Consider the following 24,084-nt stretch of genomic DNA (forward strand, 5'->3'; position numbering starts at 1 on the left):
AGTTTCTAAAACTGCTTGAATGATGTCTGTGAGTATAACAGAATTCATATGGCAGGCAAAAACCTGAGAAAAATCCAACCAGGAAGTGGGAAATCTGAGGTTTGTAGGTTTTCAAGTCTTTGCCTATCCAATATACAGTGTCTATGGGGTCATATTGCACTTCCTAAGGCTTCCACTAGATGTCAACAGTCTTTAGAACCTTGTCTCAGGCTGCTAATATGAAGGGGGAGCAAATAAGAGCATGTTTGACTAAGAGGTCTGGCGTGGGCTAAGTCAGGCACGCGGCCGTGAGAGTGAGCTGCGTTCCTTTTCATTTCTAAAGACAAAGGAATTGTTCGGTTGAAACATTAATGAAGATTTATGATAAAAACATCCTAAAGCTTGATTCTATACATCGTTTGACATGTTTCTACGAACTGTAATTAAAAAAAATTGACTTTTCGTCTGAACTAAGTGATCGAGCATTGTGCAATTGGATTACTGGGCTAAACACGCAAACAAAAAGGAGGTATTTGGACATAAATGGTGGACTTCCTGGGATTCCTGGGAGTGCATTCCGATGAAGATCATCAACGGTAAGTGAATATTTATAACTCTATTTCTGACTTTTGTGACACCTCTCCTTCTTTGGAAAATGGCTCTATGTTTTTCTGTGGCTAGGTGCTGACCTAACATAATCGCAAGGTGTGCTTTCGCCGTAAAGCCTTTTTGAAATCTGACACAGCGGTTGCATTAAGGAGAAGTTTATCTATAATCCTATGTATAACACTTGTATCTTTTATCAATGTTTATTATGAGTATTTCTGTAATTTGATGTGGCTCTCTGCACTTTCACTGGATGTTTGTTTGAGACAATGCATTTTTTTAACATAACACACCAATTTCAAATGTAGTTTTTGGACATAAAGATTAACTTTATCATTGTTAGAGGAATTCTAAATTCCTCTGTATTATTTCCCAATCAGAATTAAATACTCTGTCAATGCATTCTAAAGGGGTTATAAGACCCAGTATTTTTATAAGAATAGACAGAGCCCTGGTCTTAAAAGTCAGGTAACAGCGTTTAATTCAAGAGAGTACTGACCCAAAATACAAAGAACATTACATTTTAAAGAGATAAGATAAAAATGACGTCATCAGTTTCTCACACTCTCTCCGATCCACACAATAGCACAGTGTCTTCAGGTCTGGAGATTGTCTTCTACTCCCCTCATAAAACAAACATTCCAATCTTTCTAAAAGATATACTCTTCTCCACTAATGGAACATCTGTCGTGGAAATTTCCTCTATTTTCCAAATCATGAGCGCAAACCACACACAAGTCAGAGTTAGTTATCAAAGTCCATCTTTAATTATATCAGCTCTATCACAATCCTGTGACTCTCAGATACATTCAGTGTCTCCCCCTGAATTCTCTGAGAGCCCCCTTACAATGCAACTGAGTTCCTTTAATAGCAAAGACACACATAGTCAGACAGCATAGACATAATTCATCGTTCAGCTTTGTCTCCTTTCCCAAACCCGTGAAACCATAAACCAAATCCTCCATATCAACAGGCATATATCAAATTGTCATTTAGATACAACCAACTCAAAATACCACCTCCTGGACAAACTCACGGAGAGGAGGGTGAGGCTATAGGTTAAGATAGAAACAACATAAGAGGGAGCATAGAATGATTCCAGACATTGCAACCCTCCTTTCTCCACTGGGAAAAAAGTAGGGAGTGAAAGATATGTTTACACATGATGACACTTTGACCTCTCCCCTCTCAGCGGCCCATGCAACTTAGTTTTGACATAGAACAGATAACTGCAACCTCACCACAGAATTACACAAAAATACCATTCTGATGAGAAGTAACTTACACACATTTGATGAATATTAAACATCTTACAAATGTTACCAACAAATGTTACCAACAACATTCTGATCCTTCCACGACACATCAAACAAACATTTTTATCTGTCTAAAGAGATATGCCATCACTCTCCCTTAAACCCGCAAGGTACAGACAATTATTTCGTTTACTTACATTTTCAGTCCTAGTTTAACCAAGAACCCATACATTTCATACCATAACATAATAGTATTAAAATAAATCTTTCTAATATAAATGTATACATAATTAATCATTTCAACTATAATTTCCTCCAACAACTTTATCGAACAAAACACACATTTATTGTCTAACATGGAGTCCTGGGAGTGCCATCCGGTGAAGATCATCAAAGGTTCATTTTAACGCTATTTCTGTCTTTTGTGACACCTCTCCTTCTTTGGAAAATGGCTGTATGTTTTTCTGTGGCTAGGTGCTGACCTAACATAAGGTGTGCTTTTGCCTTTTTGAAATCAGACAATGGCTGGATTAACGAGAAGTTTATCTTTAAAATGGGGTATAATAATTGTATGTTTGAAGGATTTTGAACTATGAGATTTCTGTTCTTTTGAATTTGGCGCCCTGTAATTTCACTGGCTGTTGGCGTCCCACATATCCCAGAGAAGATAACACAATAGATCTAGTAAAAGATAATACAAAGAAAAAAACAACCGTTCTTTTGTATTTTTTTTGTACCATCATCTTTGAAATGCAAGATGATTTCTGTGCAAAATGCAAGAGCAGTTCTGTTCAAAATGTTGTATCAAGACTGCCCAAATGTGCCTAATTTGTTAATTAATAACTTTTCATGTTCAAAAGTGTGCACTCTCCACATACAAAAGTATTATTTCACTGTAATGGCTACTGTAAATTGGACAGTGCAGTTAGATTAACAAGAATTTAAGCTTTCGGCCAATATCAGATATGTCTATGTACACTGCTCAAAAAAATAAAGGGAACACTAAAATAACACATCCTAGATCTGAATGAATGAAATATTATTTTTAAATACTTTTTTCTTTACATAGTTGAATGTGCTGACAACAAAATCACACAAAAATGATCAATGGAAATCAAATTTATCAACCCATGGTGGTCTGGATTTGGAGTCACACTCAAAATTAAAGTGGAAAACCACACTACAGGCTGATCCAACTTTGATGTAATGTCCTTAAAACAAGTCTAAATGAGGCTCAGTAGTGTGTGTGGCCTCCACGTGCCTGTATGACCTCCCTACGACGCCTGGGCATGCTCCTGATGAGGTGGCGGATGGTCTCCTGAGGGATCTCCTCCCAGACCTGGACTAAAGCATCCGCCAACTCCTGGACAGTCTGTGGTGCAACGTGGCGTTGGTGGAGGGAGCGAGACATGATGTCCCAGATGTGCTCAATTGGATTCAGGTCTGGGGAACGGGCGGGCCAGTCCATAGCATCAATGCCTTCCTCTTGCAGGAACTGCTGACACACTCCAGCCACATGAGGTCTAGCATTGTCTTGCATTAGGAGGAACCCAGGGCCAACCGCACCAGCATATGGTCTCACAAGGGGTCTGAGGATCCCATCTCGGTACCTAATGGTAGTCAGGCTACCTCTGGCGAGCACATGGAGGGCTGTGCGGCCCCCCAAAGAAATGCCACCCCACACCATGACTGACCCACCGCCAAACTGGTCATGCTGGAGAATGTTGCAGGCAGCAGAACGTTCTCCACGGCGTCTCCAGACTCTGTCACGTCTGTCACGTGCTCAGTGTGAAACTGCTTTCATCTGTGAAGAGCACAGGGCGCCAGTGGCAAATTTGCCAATCTTGGTGTTCTCTGGCAAATGCCAAAAGTCCTGCACGGTGTTGGGCTGTAAGCACAACCCCCACCTGTGGACGTCGGGCCCTCATACCACCCTCATGGAGTCTGTTTCTGACCCGTTTGAGCAGACACATGCACATTTGTGGCCTGCTGGAGGTCATTTTGCAGGGCTCTGGCAGTGCTCCTCCTGCTCCTCCTAGCACAAAGGTGGAGGTAGCGGTCCTGCTGCTGGGTTGTTGCCTTCCTACGGCCTCCTCCACGTCTCCTGATGTACTGGCCTGTCTCCTGGTAGCGCCTCCATGCTCTGGACACTATGCTGACAGACACAGCAAACCTTCTTGCCACAGCTCTCATTGATGTGCCATCCTGGATGAGCTGCACTACCTGAGCCACTTGTGTGGGTTGTAGACTCCGTCTCATGCTACCACTAGAGTGAAAGCATCGCCAGCATTCAAAAGTGACCAAAACATCTGCCAGGAAGCATAGGAACTGAGAAGTGGTCTGTGGTCACCACCTGCAGAACCACTCCTTTATTGGGGGTGTCTTGCTAAATGCCTATATTTTCCACCTGTTGTTTATTCCATTTGCACAACAGCATGTGAAATCTGTCAATCAGTGTTGCCTCCTAAGTGGACAGTTTGATTTTACAGAAGTGTGATTGACTTGGAGTTAGATTGTGTTGTTTAAGTGTTCCCTTTATTTTTTTGAGCAGTGTATTTACCAACTATTTATGGAGATATGTCCATGTGAATCGTGTACAGTACAGCCCCATACATCTGGTTAACGGTTGTACAAAAGCCCTCAGTGGAGCAGCATACCACTGAGATGAACTTGATCAACCAATTTGATGCCACCTGTTGACTCTTAATGCCACAAAGCTTTCACTAATTATCAGGACTGCCCTGATAGGCTCATTCACACCTTTAGTTTGTAATTAAATCCTGTCAAGCCATTCCTCAGTTTCTTTCCAGTTGTTTGCGTCCAAGTTAAGAGTACATTTGGGTTATATTTCCATATATATTTTAGTTAGATCATAACATTAAGATGTCATGTAATTTACTTATTTAAGATATATTGGTTTAATAGATTCATCCGTAGCACCATTACCTTTTTATATTATGCAACCAGCGTGTGTCTCTCCTTTGTTGCAGAGCCACACACAAATCCAACTTCACCATGTCCAACCATAAGTCGTTAATAAATATTTGAAATTTGGCACTGTCTGTTTTCTGCGTGCTCTCATAATGGAGCAGAGTACCCATAGTGACACCTATCCAATGAGTTACCTCTCTTGGGATTCTTAGCTTATTTTTCAGCAGCCATATTGGAAATGGCCCCCCAGGGGAGTAATGAACAAAATCTGCAATTGCACTATAGCCAAAAATACTTTATTTAGACATTCCCTAGCATTCCCTATCTATCACAAAGTCCAAAAAATCTTCACATAGCTGCTGGACAGGGTCAACATTACCTCTTTATGCCCCTTATTAGGTTTTAATAGTACTTTATGATCAGAATGATTGTCTATGGGATTTATCTTGTGGGTAAATAACATTACAAAGTAATTTTTGTATTGTTTGGAATGATTTTACCCTATTGTCTTCTAATGGGGAATTTGGTTGGCAGCCATTTTATAAAAAAATCTCGCCCTGGTTGACTGACAGCCTTCCTAGACTGCTTCCAATCTTTAAAATGTTCCTTAAGGTATCTAGTATTAGTGTAGCAAGTTTGATACTTGTATCAATAACATAAAAAAATGATTTCACATACCCGCTGTTCTAACAATAGCCTACTTGTTCCAAACCCACAGAAGAACTCATCTCCAACATTCTAACTACTGAGCACTGTAAGAACAGTTGCCTACATCATGCATGTCTAGCCGTTACGTCACAATTAAACGTTTGAAAGTTTATCAGAAAATGCCATGTCAAACAATCAGTCTGCTCAGTCACTGTCGGCAGACAGCAATGAATTGGATTGTAGTTTTAAACCGGTGCGCCGTGTTTTTTCTGGAATGCAAATGGAAAAGTAACCTAGGCCAGGGTTTCCCAAACCCGATCCTGGGGGGGCTGTGTAGTGCTAGGGCAAAGACCAAAACGTGCACCTGGGGGGACCCAGGACCGAGTTTGAGAAACCCTGGCCTAGACAGCCAATAGTTGCTGGTAGATCTGCATTCTTGTCAAGGATAATACATTTGTGTCCCCCGTGGACCGTCTCATACATAAAGCATCCTCCATTCAGGCTGCAAAGGCATAACTTTTCTCCTTTACTAGCTTTAATGGCAAGCCGCCTGAAAAATATGTGTACTGTCTTAATAAAACAAAAGTTTCACCATTTCTTTTATTTGTTGGACAATTTAGGATGTTGCACATCACGTTCAGCCAGTTTTCCCAAAAATGGTGGTGCAAAATATTGATCCATTAAGATATTTTTCCCATCAGGAAATGCGGGAATATTCTGGTAGGCCGGTCTGATCGGACCTGCATGGGCATGCTCCTCAACTGTACTTTTTGTTTCTTTCTCTCGAATAATTAATTGTCAAACCTTCCTTATGACCCAGATGGAATCACGTGATCGTTTCTTAACCCATAGAAAGTCCTGACTCCCACCCAGTTGACTACTTTCACATGGTGGAAGCCCTCAATGGCAATGTCCATGGCAAAATGGGTTTTATCCATCTTGAGCAGGGCTCTCCAACCCTGTTCCTGGAGCAAAAAGATAAGACGTTCCGTAGGCCTACGCTGGCTGCTGCCGATAGAGATAGCGAGGGAGAGTGATGGGGTTATTGACAGGGTTGCAGAGAAAAGTGCATTGCTGAGCTGCCTGTTGACCATGTAAGGTAGGACAGCCTTCTGTGGTTTGAATGAGATTGCCTACATGGCCAAATGTATGTGGACACCACTTCAAATTAGTTGATTCGGGCTATTTCAGCCACACCCGCTGCTGACAGGTGAATACAATTGAGCACGCATGCAATCTCCATAGACAAACATTTAGTAGAATGGCCTTACTGATGAGCTCAGTGATATTCAACGTGGCACCATCATAGGATGGCACATTTCCAACAAGTCAGTATATCAAATTTCTGCCCTGCTACTTTCCCCGGTCAACTGTAAGTGCTGTTATTGTGAAGTGGAAACGTCTAGGAGCAACAACGGCTCAGCCACTGAGAGGTAGGCCTCACAAGCGCGTAGCATGTAAAAATCGTCTGTCCTCGGTTGCAACACTCACTACCGAGCAACTGCCTGTTTTTCATGGTTTGGGCTAGCCCCCTTAGTTCTAGTGAGGGGAATTCTTAATGCTACAGCATACAATGACATTCTAGACATTCTGTGCTTCCAACTTTGTGGCAACAGTGTGGGGAAGGCCCTTTCCTGTTTCAGCATGACAATGGCCCTGTGCACAAAGCGAGGTCCATACAGAAATAGTTTGTCGAGATCAGTGTGGAAGAACTTTGCCTGTCCTGCACAGAGCCCTGACCTCAACCCCATCGAACACCTTTGGGGTGTATTGGAACGCCGACTGCGAGCCAGGCCTGAACGCCCAACCTCAGTGCCCGACCTCACTAATGCTCTTGTGGCTGAATGAAAGCATGTCCCTGCAGCAATATTCCAACATCTAGGGGAAAGTATTCCCAGAAGGGTCAATGCTGTTATAGCAGCAAAGGAGGGACCAACTCCATATTAATGCCCATGATTTTGGAATGAGATGTTCGATGAGAAGGGGTCCACATACTTGTGGCCATGTAGTGTATGACTCAACTGAGGGAATTGTTTCTGACATTGACAGAACTGAGCATACCTGTGATTAGAATTAGATGTACTGTCTTATTATTAGGCCTACTATTGACAAACGTATAGGATACACAAAGGGAGTCCAGCAGCACGCCTTCATCCCACCATGCAGCATTCCCCCCTCACCCTTTACACTTGAAATTCCCACGACTATATCGTGTAACAGTCCGTCCCTGGTTTCACCTGACAAAATATAGGCTACGTCATATTAACATTACCAGTTTTAGGCAGAAGTTAGATGCATGTTCATTTCTGTTCTCTATGCGGAGTGTTAGGTTCCATCCACCTCCACACCCCAGGAGGACCTGCCCCCTGCTAAGGAGTCCCCCAAAACACCCTCATGGTCAGGATATTCCGTTCCCTCAACTATTCAGAGCAGCTTCTGAAATACAGTATGCCTGGTCTACCCGGGACACCCAGAAGAGGACTAGCCACCCACCCCTGGTTCCTCTAAGTTTCTTCATTCTAGAGATTATGCTTTTGCTTAGCTTGCTCTTTGGGGTGTAGGCCAGTTGATTTAATGTCTAAACTATTTTTAAACAAGTTAATTTTGAATGAAACGTACTACCAATGTAGGAAAAGAAAGTTAAACATTACAGATCATCAACAGATCCTCAGTGTCATGGTTGTGAACTGCTTGTTCACAGACAGCTGCTGTGCTTATTCATTAGTCTTACAGTTAGAAACAATTGACATTCATGGTCAGAAAACGTGTGGAACAGCACAATTGCTGCTTTGAACAGTTACGTGAACAAAAGGAACAGCAAGTAAATAGTATCGCATAAGTAATTTAATGCTGAGAGTTCACCTTGTACAAAAATACAGGTCCCATGATCCTCATGTTATTATTGGTTTATTGCAGCATAGGTGTTTGTCTGAGTCAGATGTTGAAGCCTGGAGTAGCAAACAGGCACAACTGTGTATACCAAACATTGTAAAAACATATATAAATGCTTTGTTCAATTCAAAATGTAGTTTGTAAACCGTATCTAATCTCATACAAAAATACAGGTCCCATGATGTTTGTTGTTTTTAAAATCTACCTATCAGGTAACATGGTAGTGAAAAATATTGGGAAATGAATATTACAGTGCGTGTCAGAGTTAGGTTCTGAATGCTCATATTAGAAATTGAGGCGATCTATGGTTTACAACTACATGAATGAACAGATATTGGACTGACAACACGTGGACAAGGATTACATTTCCCATGTCGCCCTGCGTACTCCGGAGGGACACGTAAATGGTGCGTTCAAGACAACTCGGAAATTCAGACATTCTCTACTTGGACATTCATTGCAGAAAGAGGAGGCCAGAGTTTTCCCACTTGGAAAGAATAAGAATCAACCAATAGGAAGCTGTACGTCAGGGACGTTCAATTACAGTCCTGGAGGGCCGAAACCCTTTTGTTTCTACCTGGTAGTTAATTGCACTCACCTGGTGTCCCAGGTCTGAATCAGTCTCTGATTAGAAGGATGAAAACCAGAAGTGCTTTGGCCCTCCATGACTGACATTGAACAAATAACTCTACACAAATAACTTATGTTCATTTTAACTCTTGAGTTTCAGAATTGTCATGAATGCACCATAAGGCATGGCCAGGAAGGTAAAGCCTGAACAGTTTAAACCCTACATTACATTTGGTCCTCTACAGTAGGAATGTTAAGTGGTACATCAGTGGTTTCCTCCATTTCCTTTCAGTCCATATCTTGATCACCCACACTCTGGCGAAGGTATTCCTCATAGAGCTTCTTCTACAGGAAGGGAGAGATACACACAGTTAGTGGTCAAGCACACACAGCACTGAATGCTCACACACATACCACTGCATGGTCACACACACACTACCTTCTTTGTCTTCACCACCTCCTGCACATAATCCAGCTTTTCCTGTAGCTGCCTCTTCTGTCGGCCGGAGAGAGTGGGCTGAGTCCTGCAGAGATAGAGAGCGATGCTTTAGGCATAATTAATTGATAACTGGTGGTACTTGAACAAGATGCCGCAGTTTGTGTGTGCTCAGCTCTTACCTGAAGGAGAAGCGGGCAAGGATGAGGAGTAGGAAGGAGAGGAAGATTAGTCCGCCACAACTGTAGAGCTGGTACTCCACGGACATGGAGACAAACACTCTCACTACAGGAGCCTGTGGGTAGGGGGGGGGGGCAGAGTCACACAAACACAAAAATTCCAAACACACAACCACGGTCAGACTAACAACCACCACCCCTTAACACCGTCTCCCTCTTACAAATACACTGACCAGGTAGAGAGAGAGGGCCTCGATGCCGTCATCCCCCAGGGCCATCTCTAGCAGCTCTTTGGAGAAGCTGCCCAGCACCAGTGCTGCCATCAGCATGAAGGGGACACTGAAGCCCAGAAGAGCCAACAAACAGCCCTTACAGCGCGCCCGCCGGTTATCTACACTGGTCTGCCTGAGGGAGGGAGGGAGAGAGAGAGAGAGAGAAATTGAGAGGGTGGGGGAGGTGGGTATTGTTGTGTTGGAAAGGAGAGAAGATCAGTGATGTGTGTGTGTCATCTACAATATCCTCAGTCATACAGTCTTTTTATCAGCAAGTTGAGAATAAAAGTGTAGGTGTAAAACACACTGCATGCATGCGTTTGTTACCTGTCTTGGCTGAGTGTATCTGCAATGGCCTCAGTGATAAGCTCACAGTCCTTCTCTAGTGAGTTGAGTGTGTTCTGGACTGTCTGGTTGATGGTCTTCTCGATGGTGCGACATGCCTCCTCAATCTGGTTCACACAGCGACTGGGCTGGGGTTGGGACAAGCAGGTGGAAGTGAAGTTCAAAACATATGTACATAGTATACATACATGTTATTTATTTAGCTAGGATAGTCCAAGATTGCCCAGGTTGGCACATCCAGTGGCTTTCAGGTGCCGTGTACAAAAAGGTGGGTGCGGTGCGGTGGCTACCTTGTTGGGGTTGGGAACATAGATGGTAGGCATGTCAAAGCCACACTTGTTGAGTCCCGGCCGCTTGCACAGCTCCTGGACTATCTGCATCATCACCCTCTGAAAGAGCCAATCACGACAGGGATATATTTTCTGATTAGCTAATGTTTGAAACTTCAAGCTGGGAGCTGTTAGATTAAAACAAACTGGCCAACTTCCTCCCAGCCCCTTGTCAACCTTGCTCATAATGTAGATGTGTAATAGAGAATTTCCAGGTGAAATAAACACAAAAGCGGCCGTTGATAAAGTAAAAACAAAGATATCTATATTTTAGTACAATTTGCTCGAGGGAGAAACCTCCAGCACAGAAGCAGAGAAAATGTCTTCCGAGCCTTCCCTGAGCTGGCCCTAATATCCCAAGCACATATGTTCTCTAAACACATAAAAGACAAGGCAGTGAATCACACTCTCACAGAGTACAATAATAACCCGTGTGTCCTCGGAACTGGCACCTTTAGACTGGCACCAACACTATCAGCAGATAGTTTATGGACAGTTCTCCTTCAGGTCTGGCCTCCAAGTCTAGTGATTAAAAACCTTGCACGAACAGAATCATGTGTATTACAGAAATGGAAAAGTATAATACATTGCGTTAATAACTTAAGTGAATATGAACTTTATTCATCTTAAATTGTGTGTGTGTACCTGTCTGTCCGACTCTCCCCCGGCCTCGTCGGCCTTGCTGAGGTACAAGCGCAGGCGGTCACCGTGCTTCTCGTTGAGCTTCTCCACGATGTTGAGGGTGCGCTTGCACAGCGCCTGGCCCATGGGGTCAAAGAACACCAGGATGAGGTCACACAGCTCGCCTGGGAGGGGACAGTACTAGTCAAAAGTATGAACACCTACTCATCCGAGGGTTTTTCTTTATTTTGTACTATTTTTTGTACTATTTTCTGCATTGTAGAACTATGAAATAACACATATGGAATCATGTAGTAACCAAAAGTGTCAAACAAATCTAAATATATTGGAGATTTGAGATTCTTTAAAGTAGCCACTTGATGAGAGCTTAGCACATTCTTGGCATTTTTGAGGCTAGTAACTCTAATGAACTTATCCTCTGCAGCAGAAGTAACTCTGGGTCTTCCTTTCCTATGGCGGTCCTCGTGAGAGCCAGTTTCATCATAGCGCTGGATGGTTATTGCGACTGCAATTGAAGAAACTTTAAAAAGTACTTGACATTTTTCTGATTGACTGACCATGTCTTAAAGTAATGATGGACTGTCATTTCTCTTTGCTTATTTGAGCTGTTCTTGCCGCAATATGGACTTGGTCCAAATAGGGATATCTTCTGTATACTGCCCCTACCATGTCACAACACAACAAATAGGCTCAAACACATTAAAAAGGAACGAAAATACACAAATGAACTTTTAACAAGGCACACCTGTTAACTGAAATGCATTCCAGGTGACTACCTCATGAAGCTGGTTGAGAGAATGCCAAGAGTGTGCAAAGCTGTCAACTTTGAAGAATCTTCAATATAAAATATATTTTGATTTGTTTAACACTTTTTTGGTTACTACATGATTCCAGATGGGTTATTTAATCTTCACTATGATTCTACAATGTAGAAAATAGTAAAAATAAAGAAACTCTTGAATGAGTAGGTGTGTCCAAACGTTTGACTGTTACTGTATATTCACAAAATTACACACCCTACACCACCATATTGTGGTGACCTACCCAGCCACATGATGGCCTGGTCCACATCGAAGGGGTACTTCATGTCCCCGTCCACCAGGCCAGGAGAGTCCACAAAAGTCACTAGGCTGAAGCGTTTCTGCCGCGATGTGCAGATCTCAGTGCCCAGGTACTCAGACACACCTACAGGCAGAGAGCGAGAGAGCGAGAGCCCTTTACTTGAATGGTATTTTCATGCATTTCACACAAAGTGCTGACTAATGTTTAGAATGGGTCGTCAGTCATGCTACCATTACCATTGTATTTCTATTGCATCATATAATACAGGGGAGGGAGTTGTTTCCTGAGTCTTACTATGACGCAGACTAATGAGGTTGAATCAACTCTGAAGTCTCACCCTTGATCTCGTGTAGTGGTTTGAAGTGTGGGTAAAGGTGCAGCGTGGCATTTCCCTGAAATACAGCAAGAAACAAAACAAAGTTTACATTCTGCGAGAAAAACAAATATCCACCGTGTGAGCACTTACTCAGCGAAAAGGTTAAGCCCCTCAAAGTACCTCAACCAAAGTGCATGACGTGAGGAGCAAACTGAAGGGGAAATTCACTCAGAACTATACCAGCAGTACTCACTGTGAGAGACTCTCTCTTGCGGCCACTAGTAACAAAGCTGAAGCCTTGCGTCTCAATGGCCACTCCTGTGCGCTGGATGTGCTCCTCCACATACCTGAGACAAAGTTACAGCAGACATTAACAAGCACGCTCTCTGGCATTCATGTCCACACACACACAATAACAAATGGACCATGGGACATAATTACAATGACTTTGAAGCAAAAGGAAGCATAGGGGACAGTAAGTATCAGTGAACGGAAAAGTCCCTGTCCCTGATGGAATACTTTTCAAAGTGCATCCTCTCTACCCCTTCTGGCGCTGTCAATGATAACCTTGATTTGATTGAACATTACCAGTTGATGAAGGAGCTCTTGCCGGCTGAGTGGTTGCCCATCAACATGACCGTGATCTTTTTCCTGGGTGCCAGCAGAGTCACGCCAACTGACTGGGCCACTGCTACCAGCCCTAGAATAGAGACAGCAGGGGATGTGATCAGGACAATTAGCTAACGTTAGATAAGCAAACATCGGCTAGCAAGCTATGGGATACATACTAGCCGTAAACTTCCGCATCGATTTGATGAGTTTCGTATAACGCTGATTGATCAAATTTGGTAGTTTACTAGCATTAGCCGCTAAGCGATAGCTAGCTTACTAATCTAGCGACCCCTAGTAATTGCTAACAACTCCTGCTAGTAGTCACGTTATAGAGGCAATCCTAATTGAAATATTAACAAAGTGTCCTCCCCACCAGTTTCAGTAAAAAGCTGAGGGATGTGGCTGGAGAAATACAACAACTTTAAATCCATAGACTACGCTATGTATGTATGTATGTATGCAAGGGTTCTGATGGGGTTCGACTGTTGAACTAAGCTCAGGCGTCATATTCTTCAGGAATCAATGTGTAGCTAAATACCATACATGTATAAGCAACTAAGTAGGGTCCCCCCCCCCCAAAAAAATTGCATATTTTGACCAATGGGTAAAATAATTTGTTAAATTGTGTAGATAAACAACCCCCCCCCCCCCCTTAACATCATGTAGCTCTGATCCACTATATATACAAAGGTATGTGGACACCCCTTCAACATGGCACCGTCATAGGATGCCAACTTTCCAACATGTCGGTTTGTGGGGGACCAAGTCCATATTAATGCCCATGATTTTGGAATGAGATGTTCGACGAGCAGGTGTCCACATACTTTTGGTCATGTAGTGTCTGATTGGAGTTTAACTTTACAGTAGTACAATTCAATTTTTGACCAAAAAACTGAGATGCTTATAAAAGGGTCTAAGATTAAATTGTTCCTTCTTTTGTTTGTTCCTGACCTGCTGTGATGAGACACTTTATTTCTCTCTCCAACCCATGGACTTTTGGGACATGGCCTTTCAGGCTATGATTTCGCTCTCTCTGACCATGCTTAGAATAATGCCTTGTAATTCTTGTTAACGCCTTGTAACTTAATAAGCTTTAGGCCTTGCATGGGAATCCAGCCATTTCATAAAGTATTTAAATACACGTGTATTTAGAATTCTATTCCCAGACTTTTCTTCAATGCCTATTAGTGTAACTCAAGTCTCCTTGCATATTCCTATCTATACTATGGAGTCAGATAAAGATAATGAATTGAATGGGCTAATTGCATAGTCTTATGAATCGCATGTGATTTATATATACACTAGGCAACAACAAAAAAAAGACGTCCTCTCACTGTCATCTGCGTTTATTTTCAGCAAACTTAACGTGTAAATATTTGTATGGACATAACAAGATTCAACAACTGAGACAAACTGAACAAGTTCCACAGACATGTGACTAAAGGAAATGGAATAATGTGTCCTTGAACAGGGGGGGGGGGGTCAAAATCAAAAGTATCAGGGTGTGGCCACGAGCTGCATTAAGTACTGCAGTGCATCTCCTCCTTGTGGACTGCACCAGATGTTCCAGTTCTTGCTGTAAGATGTTACCCCACTCTTACACCAAGACACCTGCAAGTTCCGAGCCCTCCAATCCAACAGGTCCCAGATGTGCTCAATGGGATTGAGATCCGGGCTCTTCGCTGGCCATGGCAGAACACTGACATTCCTGTCTTGCACGAAATCACGCACAGAACGAGCAGTATGGCTGGTGGCATTGTCATGCTGGAGGGTCATGTCAGGATGAGCCTGCAGGAAGGGTACCACATGAGGGAGGAGGATGTCTTCCCTGTAATGCACAGTGTTGAGATTGCCTGCAATGATAACAAGCTCAGTCCGATGATGCTGTGACACACCGCCCCAGACCATGACAGACCCGCCACCTCCAAATTGATCCCGCTCCAGAGTACAGGCCTCGGTGTAACGCTCATTCCTTCGACAATAAACACGAATCCGACCATCACCCCTGGTGAGACAAAACCACAACTTGTCAGCGAAGAGCACTTTTTGCCAGTCCTGTCTGGTCCAACGACGGTGGACCCATAGGTGACGTTGTTGCCGGTGATGTCTGGTGAGGACCTGCCTTACAACAGGCCTACAAGCCCTCAATCCAGCCTTTCTCAGCCTATTGCGGACAGTCTGAGCACTGATTGTGCGTTCCTGGTGTAACTCGGGCAGTTGTTACCATCCTGTACCTGTCCCGCAGCTGTGATGTTCGGATGTACCGATCCTGTGCAGGGTATATTTTTTTTTGTGTGTGTTTTATTTATTTTTTTACATGTGGGTCTGCCACTGTGATGACGATCAGCTGTCCTCCCTGTCTTGGGCATCTCACAAAAAAGTATGGACATTGCAATTTATTGCCCTGGCCACATCTGTAGTCCTCATGCCTCCTTGCAGCATGCCTATGGCACGTTCACGCAGATGAGCAGGGACCATGGGCATCTTTCTTTTGGTGTTTTTCAGAGTCAGTAGAAAGGCCTCTAGTGTCCTGCGTTTTCATAACTGTGACCTTAATTGCCTTCTGTCTGTAAGCTGTTAGTGTCTTAACAACCGTTCCACAGGTTCATTCATGGTTCATTGAACAATCATGGTTAACAGTGTTTAAACCCTTTACAATGAAGATCTGTGAAGTTATTTGGATTTTTACAAATTATCTTTGAAAGATACGGTCCCGAGAAAGGGATGTTTTTTGTTGTTGCCGAGTTTATAATATACTGCATATTCACATATCAAATATTACTGCCCACTACAGTTAATGGTGATCCCGACGTAATATATCTTCCGGATCATTTGGAGTTTATTTCATTAGATTCCCCGATTTATATATTACGAACACATGCATGATGGAGAATATGCAAGCGATAGATATGTTTGAGTTACAGCAATCTCAAATTAATGATATGATCAAGAAAGGCAAAAATGGTCTGACATTTAATTGACTAGGGATGAAATTCTTCATTACTGGCAATATGTTGGAATGCATAAGAAAAAAAAGTCAATTATGACACAGCAAACTAGTGTTGAACAAGCTTGCCATGACTGAAGTCCCAGAGGACCTCATAGCGCAAAATAGAGCAGTTGCAATCAGAACTTCAATCATGCGAAAAAGAGCATGATTTGACAAGGTCATTTCTACATGACGCACAGAGAGATGCGTTATAACAGGGCACAAATAATCTCCAAAGTGATTTTTTGGAGTGACGTTGTTGGAACCTAGACTGAGGAAATCCTAACTCGTCATAAGATATCTAAATCCCATGATTTCTGCAGAGGCAGACCATCTCGATTCTTATTGCAACATGGGTAGATTGAGCTTCTAAAACTTATGATGTTGATTATTTGACGGTGTTAATTTCTTCCTTTGCAACTCAATTTCTATAATCCATATGTGATGGTTATATAGGCTACTTTTGTGAATGTGCTTTATTTAATGTACATAGAATGCTAGATAAACTAATGCCTCATTTTAAAAAACACAAATAGTTTATTTTCCTATGCGTGGTGCATATGGCCAATGTATAGAAGTGTGCACACTATGAAAAGTCATTGCTTTGTTTGTCACAAAATGGCCTTAGAACTTTCACCATTGATATGCTAATGTTAGCATCTCAGTATACAGAACCTAACACACTTTAACAAATTGCTTATGAAACAACTTGCACTATAATTCTCACAGACTAGAATTTGTCAGATTTATTTTTCAGTTGCTTGAAAGTTGCGATTGAACTTTTAGAATTGTTCTTGATTATTTAAAAATTCTGCTCATTTTGTTCATTTTCAAAGATAATCCAGAGAGTTTACAAGTTGTGTTTTAAATATACTGTCTTCATGATATAGTGATCTTTGATAATCTTTTATGTCCAGTACTAGTCAAAAGTTTGGACACCAACTCATTCAAGGGTTTCTTTATTTTTACTATTTTCTACATTGTAGAATAAGGCATCAAAACTATGAAATAACACATGGAATCATGTAGTAACCCCAAATTTTTTAAACATTAAATATATATTTTTAAAGTGTTAAATATAAATATATTTGAGATTCTTCGAAGTAACCAGCCATTGCTTTGATGAAAGCTTTGAACACTCTTGCCATTCTCTCAACCAGCTTCATGAGGAATGCTTTTCCAACGGTCTTGAAGGAGTTCCCACATATGCGGAGCACTTGTTGGCTGCTTTTCCTTCACTCTGCAGTCCAACCCATCCAAAACCATCTCAATTGGGTTGAGGTCGGGTTATTGTGGGGGCCAGGTCATTTAATGACGCACTCCATCACTCACCTTCTTGGTCAAATAGCCCTTACACAACCTGGAGGTGTGTTGGGTCATTGTCCTGTTGAAAAACAAATAATATTCCCACTAAGCCCAAACCAGATGGGATGACGTATCGCTGCAGAATGCTGTGGTAGCCATGCTGTTTAAAGTGTGCCTTGAATTCTAAATAAATCACCGACAAGGACCAAAACCAGCCGATACTGAAATCGGACTATTTTTTAAATGATGTATTTGTAATAATGACAGTTACTACAATACTGAATGAACAATGAACCCTTCTATTTTAACTGAATATAATACATAAATAAAATCTATTTAGTCTCAAATAAATAATGAAACATGTACAATTTGGTTTAAATAATGCAAAAAAACAGTGTTGGAGAAGAAAGTAAAAGTGCCATGTAAAAAAAGCTAACATTTAAATTAAGCTCAGAACATGAGAATATATGAAAGCTGGTGGTTCCTTTTAACATGAGTCTTCAATAATCCCAGTTAAGTATTAGGTTGTAGTTATTATAGGACTATTTCTCTCTATACCATTTGTATATCATATTCCTTTGACTATTGGATGTTCTTATAGGCCCTGTAGTATTGCCAGCCTAATCTCGGGATTTGATGGGCTTGAAGTCATAAACAGTGCTGTGCGTCAAGCATTGCTAAGAGTTGCTGGCAAATGCAGTAAATTGCTGTTTGAATGAATGCTTACGAGCATGCTGCTGCCTACCACCGCTCAGACTGCTCTATCAAATCAGACTTAATTATAATAAACGCACAGAAATACAAGCCTTCTTAATATGGTCAAATCCGGAAACTATCATGTTGAAAAACAAAACGTTTATTCTTTCAGTGAAATACGGAAATGTTCAATATTTTAACAAACGGGTGGAAACTAAGTCTAAATATTGCTGTTACATTGCACAACCTCAATAATTATATACAATTCTGGCAAATTAATGACGGTCTTTGTTAGGAATAAATGGTCTTCACACACTTTCGCAACGAGCCAGGCGGCCCAAACTGCTGCATATACCCTGCTTGCACTGAACACGAGAAGTGACAAATTCCCTAGTTAATATTGCCTGCTAACAAGAATTTAACTAAATATGCAGGTTTAAAAAAATACTTGTGTGTATTGATTTTAAGAAAGGCATTGATGTTTATGGATAGGTGCATTTGTGCAACGATCGTGCTTTTTCTCAAATGCGCTTTTGTTAAATCACCACCCGTTTTGCAAAGTTGAAGTAGGATGTGATTCGATAATGAATTAACAGGCACCGCATTGATTATATGCAACGCAGGACAAGCTAGTTAACCTAGTAATATCAACCATGTGTAGTTAAGTAGTGATTATGTGAAGACTTCTTATTAAAAAAAAAATGTAATGTATCTAGCAACTTACCATGGCTCCTTGCAGCCACAAGGTCCTTTTGATGCTGCACTCGCGTAACAGGTGGTCAGCCTGCCACACAGTCTCCTCGTGGATTACAATGTAATCGGCCATAATCGGAGTCGAAAAAGGCAGATTATCGATTATGAAAACTTGAAATTGGCCATGCCGATTAATTGGTCGACCTCTAGTATGTACGTACAGTCACTGTGGGGACGACATCATCGATGCGGTTATTGATGAAGCCAGTGACTGATGTGGTGTACTGCTCAATGTCTTCTGAAGAATCCCGGAACATATTCCAGTCTGTGCCATCAAAACAGTCCTGTAGTTTAGCATCCGTGTCATCTGACCACTTTTTTATTGACCAAGTCACCGGTGCTTCCTGCTTTCGTTTTTTTGCGTTTAAACAGGAATTAGGAGGATAGAATTATGGTCAGATTTGCCAAATGGAGGGCGAGCTTTGTACGAGTAGATGTGGCGTAAAGGTGACCTAGAGTTTTTCTCCCCCCCCTCTGGTTGTCATTTTAGGGAACTATCGCTTTAACAAATTTGTGATGAACATGAATTAATATAGTTTATGTGATTATTTATCCATTAAATGTATGTACTTTTTCCTATTGAAATCGTTTTAACATCATGTGCCAGAGAACCTTATGGCTTGAGCCCGGATTGAAGAAAAAGAAGACATACAAAAACATATTTTGGGGGCCAGTGCTAAGCCAGGGTTCCCCAACCCAGTGTTGCAACTTAGCGACTAGGTCTCTATATTTAGCGAGTACTCAGACCCCTCTAGCGACACATTTTCAAAAACATCAACTAGCAACTTTTTCTGGTGTTATTGGAGACTTTGACACGGACGTGAAAGCACATATCGTTCTTACTTTTCTCAACGTGGGCCCCACCCCTGTCCCAAAGCACTCACAGGTGGCCCAGTCCTCACACAGCGGTGCCTCCCAGATGCAGTCAGAGCAGGAGATGTTCACCCCTCCACGTCCAGACTGCAAATGAATCACGCGAGTATCTGGCTTACATTCAGGGCGGGATGTAAAGGTAAAATGTTCTTTGTTTAAAATAAATCACTGCTTTTGACTCACACAGCCTCAGTCACTTACCTTGTCCACTGTGTGTGTGCCTCTCTGTGACATAAGTTAAACATCTAGCTGGCTAGCTCATCATGTCTCAGTCTAAACTGTACACTCAAAAATACAGAAAGGAGTGGGAATCAAACCCTGAATTCAAAGGCTGGTTGAAGTCATTTATTGGAGATGATACACAGGCATACTGTCTGTATTTTAAGTCTGATTTCTACACCAAACTTAGTGATGTAAAAAATGAAAAAAAAAATACTCAAAAGGCAAAGCCTTACAACAGTTCCACTCAAAACAAGCTGCCATTTATGGTCAAAAATATTGACTGCAAAAAAAGGCTGAGGCCACCATGGCATTAGCTATCGCTGAACACTGTTCCATGCTGGCATGTGATCACATTGGAGAAGCATGTAGAGCTGCTTTCTCAGACTCCACTGCTGCTACCCACTTCAAAATGCACAGGACATAGCGCCCAGAAATTATTAATGGTGTTCTAGCACCATTCTTTCTGAAAAAGTTGGTCGCAGATGTGGGTGACCAGCGTTTCAGCCTCTTCCTCGATGAGTCCACAGATGTAAGTCTTTCTAAGTACCTGGGGGTTGTGGGTGCCACTCTCTGCAGCTTGCTGTAAGTCATGCTTCCAATGACACCATCCCCTGTAGTGTGGAGTACTAGGTACGAGAGACTTATAACTGGTTTTCAGTGTCTCCAAAGCGCAGGGAGGCCTACAAGGCCATATATGAGACCAACTGTAGGGAGAACCCTAGAGATAACCAAGGTGTGTGCCACATGTTGGCTTTCCATTGAACCCACGGTTTCACGCATTTCGGACCAGTGGGAGGAGCTTAGGCTGCATTTCACAGTCACCAAGTCCAGTGAACACTGCTACATGGCTGAGGTTTTATACTCCATGTACAGTGATCCTCAAAACATATTGTATCTGACTTTTTTGAACTCAGTGCTGGGTGAGGTACAGTTGGCCATCAAGGCTTTTGAGGGAGAGCAAGTAGATCCTCTTAAGCTACTTGACAACTTGGTTAGCCTGATCAAGTCTGTGAGCTGAATCCACTGGCAAATGTTGATGTACTCAAAGGGCCAACAGATGGATACATCAGTCCCAAACCGTACCTTGGTTACCTTTTTGGTTCAAAGGCAGCTGAGCTCCACCTTGCGCCTGAGGATGAAAACAATGTCAGAAGTGGGGTGTAGCCTTCACCGTCTCCCACACTAAGGAGTTGAGGGTGAGACTGCCGGACAACATCGAAGCATTGCAGTACATGTCAGTTTTCAATGTGGAGGAAACTCTAAAGCACAATAAGAGCCCTGGAGAAATAGCCAAGCTCTTTGGCTACTCCCCTGCAGTGATAGACAAGATTGTCCAGCAATGGCGTGCCATCCATCTAAGTAAATGGAATGAGACAAACATCACACTGGGCTTCTGGAGTGTGATTTGGAAGTTCAGAGATGCAGCTGATATCAACCCGTTTCAAGAACTTGCCATGGCTGCTGTGTCCGTGTTGTCCTTGCCACACTCGAATGCTGAAGTCGAGAGAGTATTCAGCCAGATGAGTGTGGTAAAAAGCAAAATTAGAAATCAGATGTGCTTACAGACCCTTAACTCCATCCTGTACATTTGATATGGACTGAAGCTGTCTGGTGAAGCTTGCTATGAGCACCAGCTGCCTGATAATATTTTGCAGCTTTTTGGCACATCAGCTGCTTACTCATTTAAGTCAGCTCCCTCAATTGCTGAACCTGCCATAGAGAGCCTTGACCAAAATGACGATGACCCACTCTTTCTGTGAGCCAGCACAGCCTGTCTGTGTGTGGAGGGTGTTCTGAAAAAAATATATATAATGGATTAGGGCCAGACTAATTACCATAATTTTCTCACATTGCCATTGACAGTTTGTTCTATTGTCTCTTTTTGGTCCATTTAGATTGTTAATGTAGATTGTATACAAAAAAAATGTTATGGTTAAAAATGTTCATGTTTTACTGTGACTTGTTGTAGGCTCCTAAGTGGACCATAAGGTTCAAAACCAAATTAAGAAAATTTTTTTTAAAAAAAAATAAAAGTTAAACTTAAAAACGAAGTAACTCCGCCAGAGTATCTCTTTTGGGTCACTTTTGCCGGTCCCAAGCCCGGATAAAGCAGGAGGGTTGGAATTGTGACATTAAAAAACAAAAACAAGAATTGACAGAAGAAAGTTAATTTGAAGTTCTAAACATATTTAGGGTGTTTTTTTTACTCACTTTGTCTCTTCCACGACGTTATTCCTCTCTCCTACAGCGTCCATCACAATTACATGCCTAATTTGCATAATTTGCCATGTGCAATGGCGTGATTTAGCGACTTTTAGGACAGCCAATAGCTACTTTCCTTACTGAGGAGTTGGCAACACTGTCAAAACTCCTTAACCGGAACCCAAACCGGCTGCGCGCGTGCGCTATCGTGCATACATGTATTGTGTCCCCCTACACCAATCACCACACGCAGGTTAAAATATAAAAACTATTTCTGAACCAATGACATTAATTTGGGGACAGGTCGAAAAGCATTAAACATGTATGGCAATTTAGCTAGTTAGCTTGCACTTGCTAGCTAATTTGTCCTGGGATATAAACATTGAGTTGTTAGTTTACCTGAAATGCACAAGGTCTTCTACTCCGACAAATCCACACATAAAACGGCCCACCGAATCTTTTCTAGTCATCGCTCCCCCTTCCAGGCTTTTTCATATTTGAACTTATATGGTGATTGAAATTTACACTTTTAGCGTATTACCACTACGACCGGCAAAACACTTCGTCTTTCAATCGTGGGTATAACCAATGAGGAGATGGCACGTGGGTACCTGCTTCTATAAACCAATAACAAGATGGGAGAGGCAGGACTTTCAGTGCGATCTGCGTCAGAAATAGATTAGAAAATAGTTCAATTTTTGCCCTTGGCATGGCAGACGCAACAGATTTCTAAATGTATTTGTGACGCTCGCGCACGCGACCTGTCCGGTCTGGTCAGCATGTTAGGTTAACAAATTTGGAAAGCCCTGCACAAAGTCACTGCTTATGCCTGGAGCCAGCCCTGCTCAGAACTATGCTGTGTGAAGATAGAACATTATAGTTCCAACGTCTGATTTGTCTAAGTGAAATGCATTTTATAACATAAGGAAACAAAATTATCACTATAGAGTGAATGGACACAAACTAAGCCCTTTTAACGTAATGTTACTAGCAAGCTACTAGCTAGTGACGAGTTAGTCAGAATCAATCGGGTGGGTATAATTTGTGGAACATTCCAACAGGAATAGGTTCCTAAAACGTCGTAAATAACAAGGTTGCCAACAAACAACGCATACAAAGTTGTATAGAGGGCGAATAAGATACCGGGTAGGGAGTGGGCTATTTCATTACGTTTTTCACTCACCGCGTTTATTATGTCTTCATGCCTATGGACAAACATTAAGAATAAGTTACGTGGTGAGTTGAAGCCTATTCGTTAGCTAGGTATATTGATCGTGCTAACTTTATATGCGTTTGTTGGCAACCTTGTACATTACGTTTTTGTTACAGATTCCTGTTGGAACGTTCCACAAATTATACCCACCCGAATCAATGAGTCATACCAAATATAGCTAGCTAGACATACAGGCTGAATGACATTCCGACTGCAAATGCCTGTTGAAATTGGTGATCTCTTCATTTGATCAGACATTAGCTAGCAATCTAACTCACCACTGTCGGCATCGATGTACAACTGATGACAGTCTCGTAAAATCCGCTCATCGCAAGACACACTACCAGATAAGTCGGCATTTGCCGCGATTCGGCTCTTGATTTTCCCAGACATTGCAAAACGTTAATCCAAACGTATGACGGAAAATAAATGTTTTAAACTATAAAAAGTATTAGCTAGCTACTCATTCAATTTCAGACTGATCTAAATTGCCCCTCTTCTTACTCCGTCTAAATTTAAATCACCCCGGTCCGTTGTAGAGGAGCCACGTAGCTACCAGTATATGCAAAGCCTTTCGGGTAGTGTAGTTCATGGTTCTTTTTATTTGGTATCATGTCGTTTGCACGTGCCATCAGCTACAGTGCAGTAGTGTGTGGTCAGTCATGTTACATTTTTTAATACAAAAAAAGGACAAAATTGCACCACCAACTAACCCTAAACATATATACCAAAGTATAATAATTGATATGTCTTTAC

The 24,084-nt window shown here is 42.0% G+C and overlaps 1 protein-coding gene across 2 annotated transcripts; it reads right to left on the minus strand.

The window, feature by feature from the left end:
• Positions 1–8,310: 8,310 nt before the first annotated feature.
• On the minus strand, positions 8,311–23,881 carry LOC109898210 (sarcalumenin-like). Of its 2 annotated transcripts, none has more exons than XM_020493083.2 (12): positions 23,607–23,881; positions 13,052–13,163; positions 12,717–12,810; positions 12,485–12,539; positions 12,130–12,270; positions 11,089–11,249; positions 10,405–10,503; positions 10,097–10,242; positions 9,731–9,902; positions 9,501–9,613; positions 9,322–9,406; positions 8,311–9,227 (listed from the first exon to the last, which is right to left on the minus strand). In XM_020493083.2, exons 1-12 carry the CDS (start codon positions 23,719–23,721, stop codon positions 9,171–9,173), a joined length of 1,350 nt encoding a protein of 449 aa, XP_020348672.1. In that variant the 5' UTR covers positions 23,722–23,881; the 3' UTR covers positions 8,311–9,170. The 2 variants fall into 2 exon arrangements, with proteins under 2 accessions (XP_020348672.1, XP_020348674.1); XM_020493085.2 differs by lacking the exon at positions 23,607–23,881 and adding an exon at positions 22,515–22,975.
• Positions 23,882–24,084: the final 203 nt, after the last annotated feature.

Source organism: Oncorhynchus kisutch, linkage group LG10, assembly GCF_002021735.2.
Source record: "Oncorhynchus kisutch isolate 150728-3 linkage group LG10, Okis_V2, whole genome shotgun sequence".
Lineage (NCBI taxonomy): Eukaryota > Metazoa > Chordata > Actinopteri > Salmoniformes > Salmonidae > Oncorhynchus > Oncorhynchus kisutch.

Coding starts and splice junctions, on each gene's coding strand:
- LOC109898210 (XM_020493083.2), bottom strand. CDS start 23,721: ATGTCTGGGAAAATCAAGAGCCGAATCGCGGCAAATGCCGACTTATCT. Junction 10,243..10,404: donor ATGTTCCCAACCCCAACAAG/GTAGCCACCGCA, acceptor TCCCAACCCCAG/CCCAGTCGCTGTGTGAACCA. Junction 9,614..9,730: donor AGGCCCTCTCTCTCTACCTG/GTCAGTGTATTT, acceptor CCCTACCCACAG/GCTCCTGTAGTGAGAGTGTT.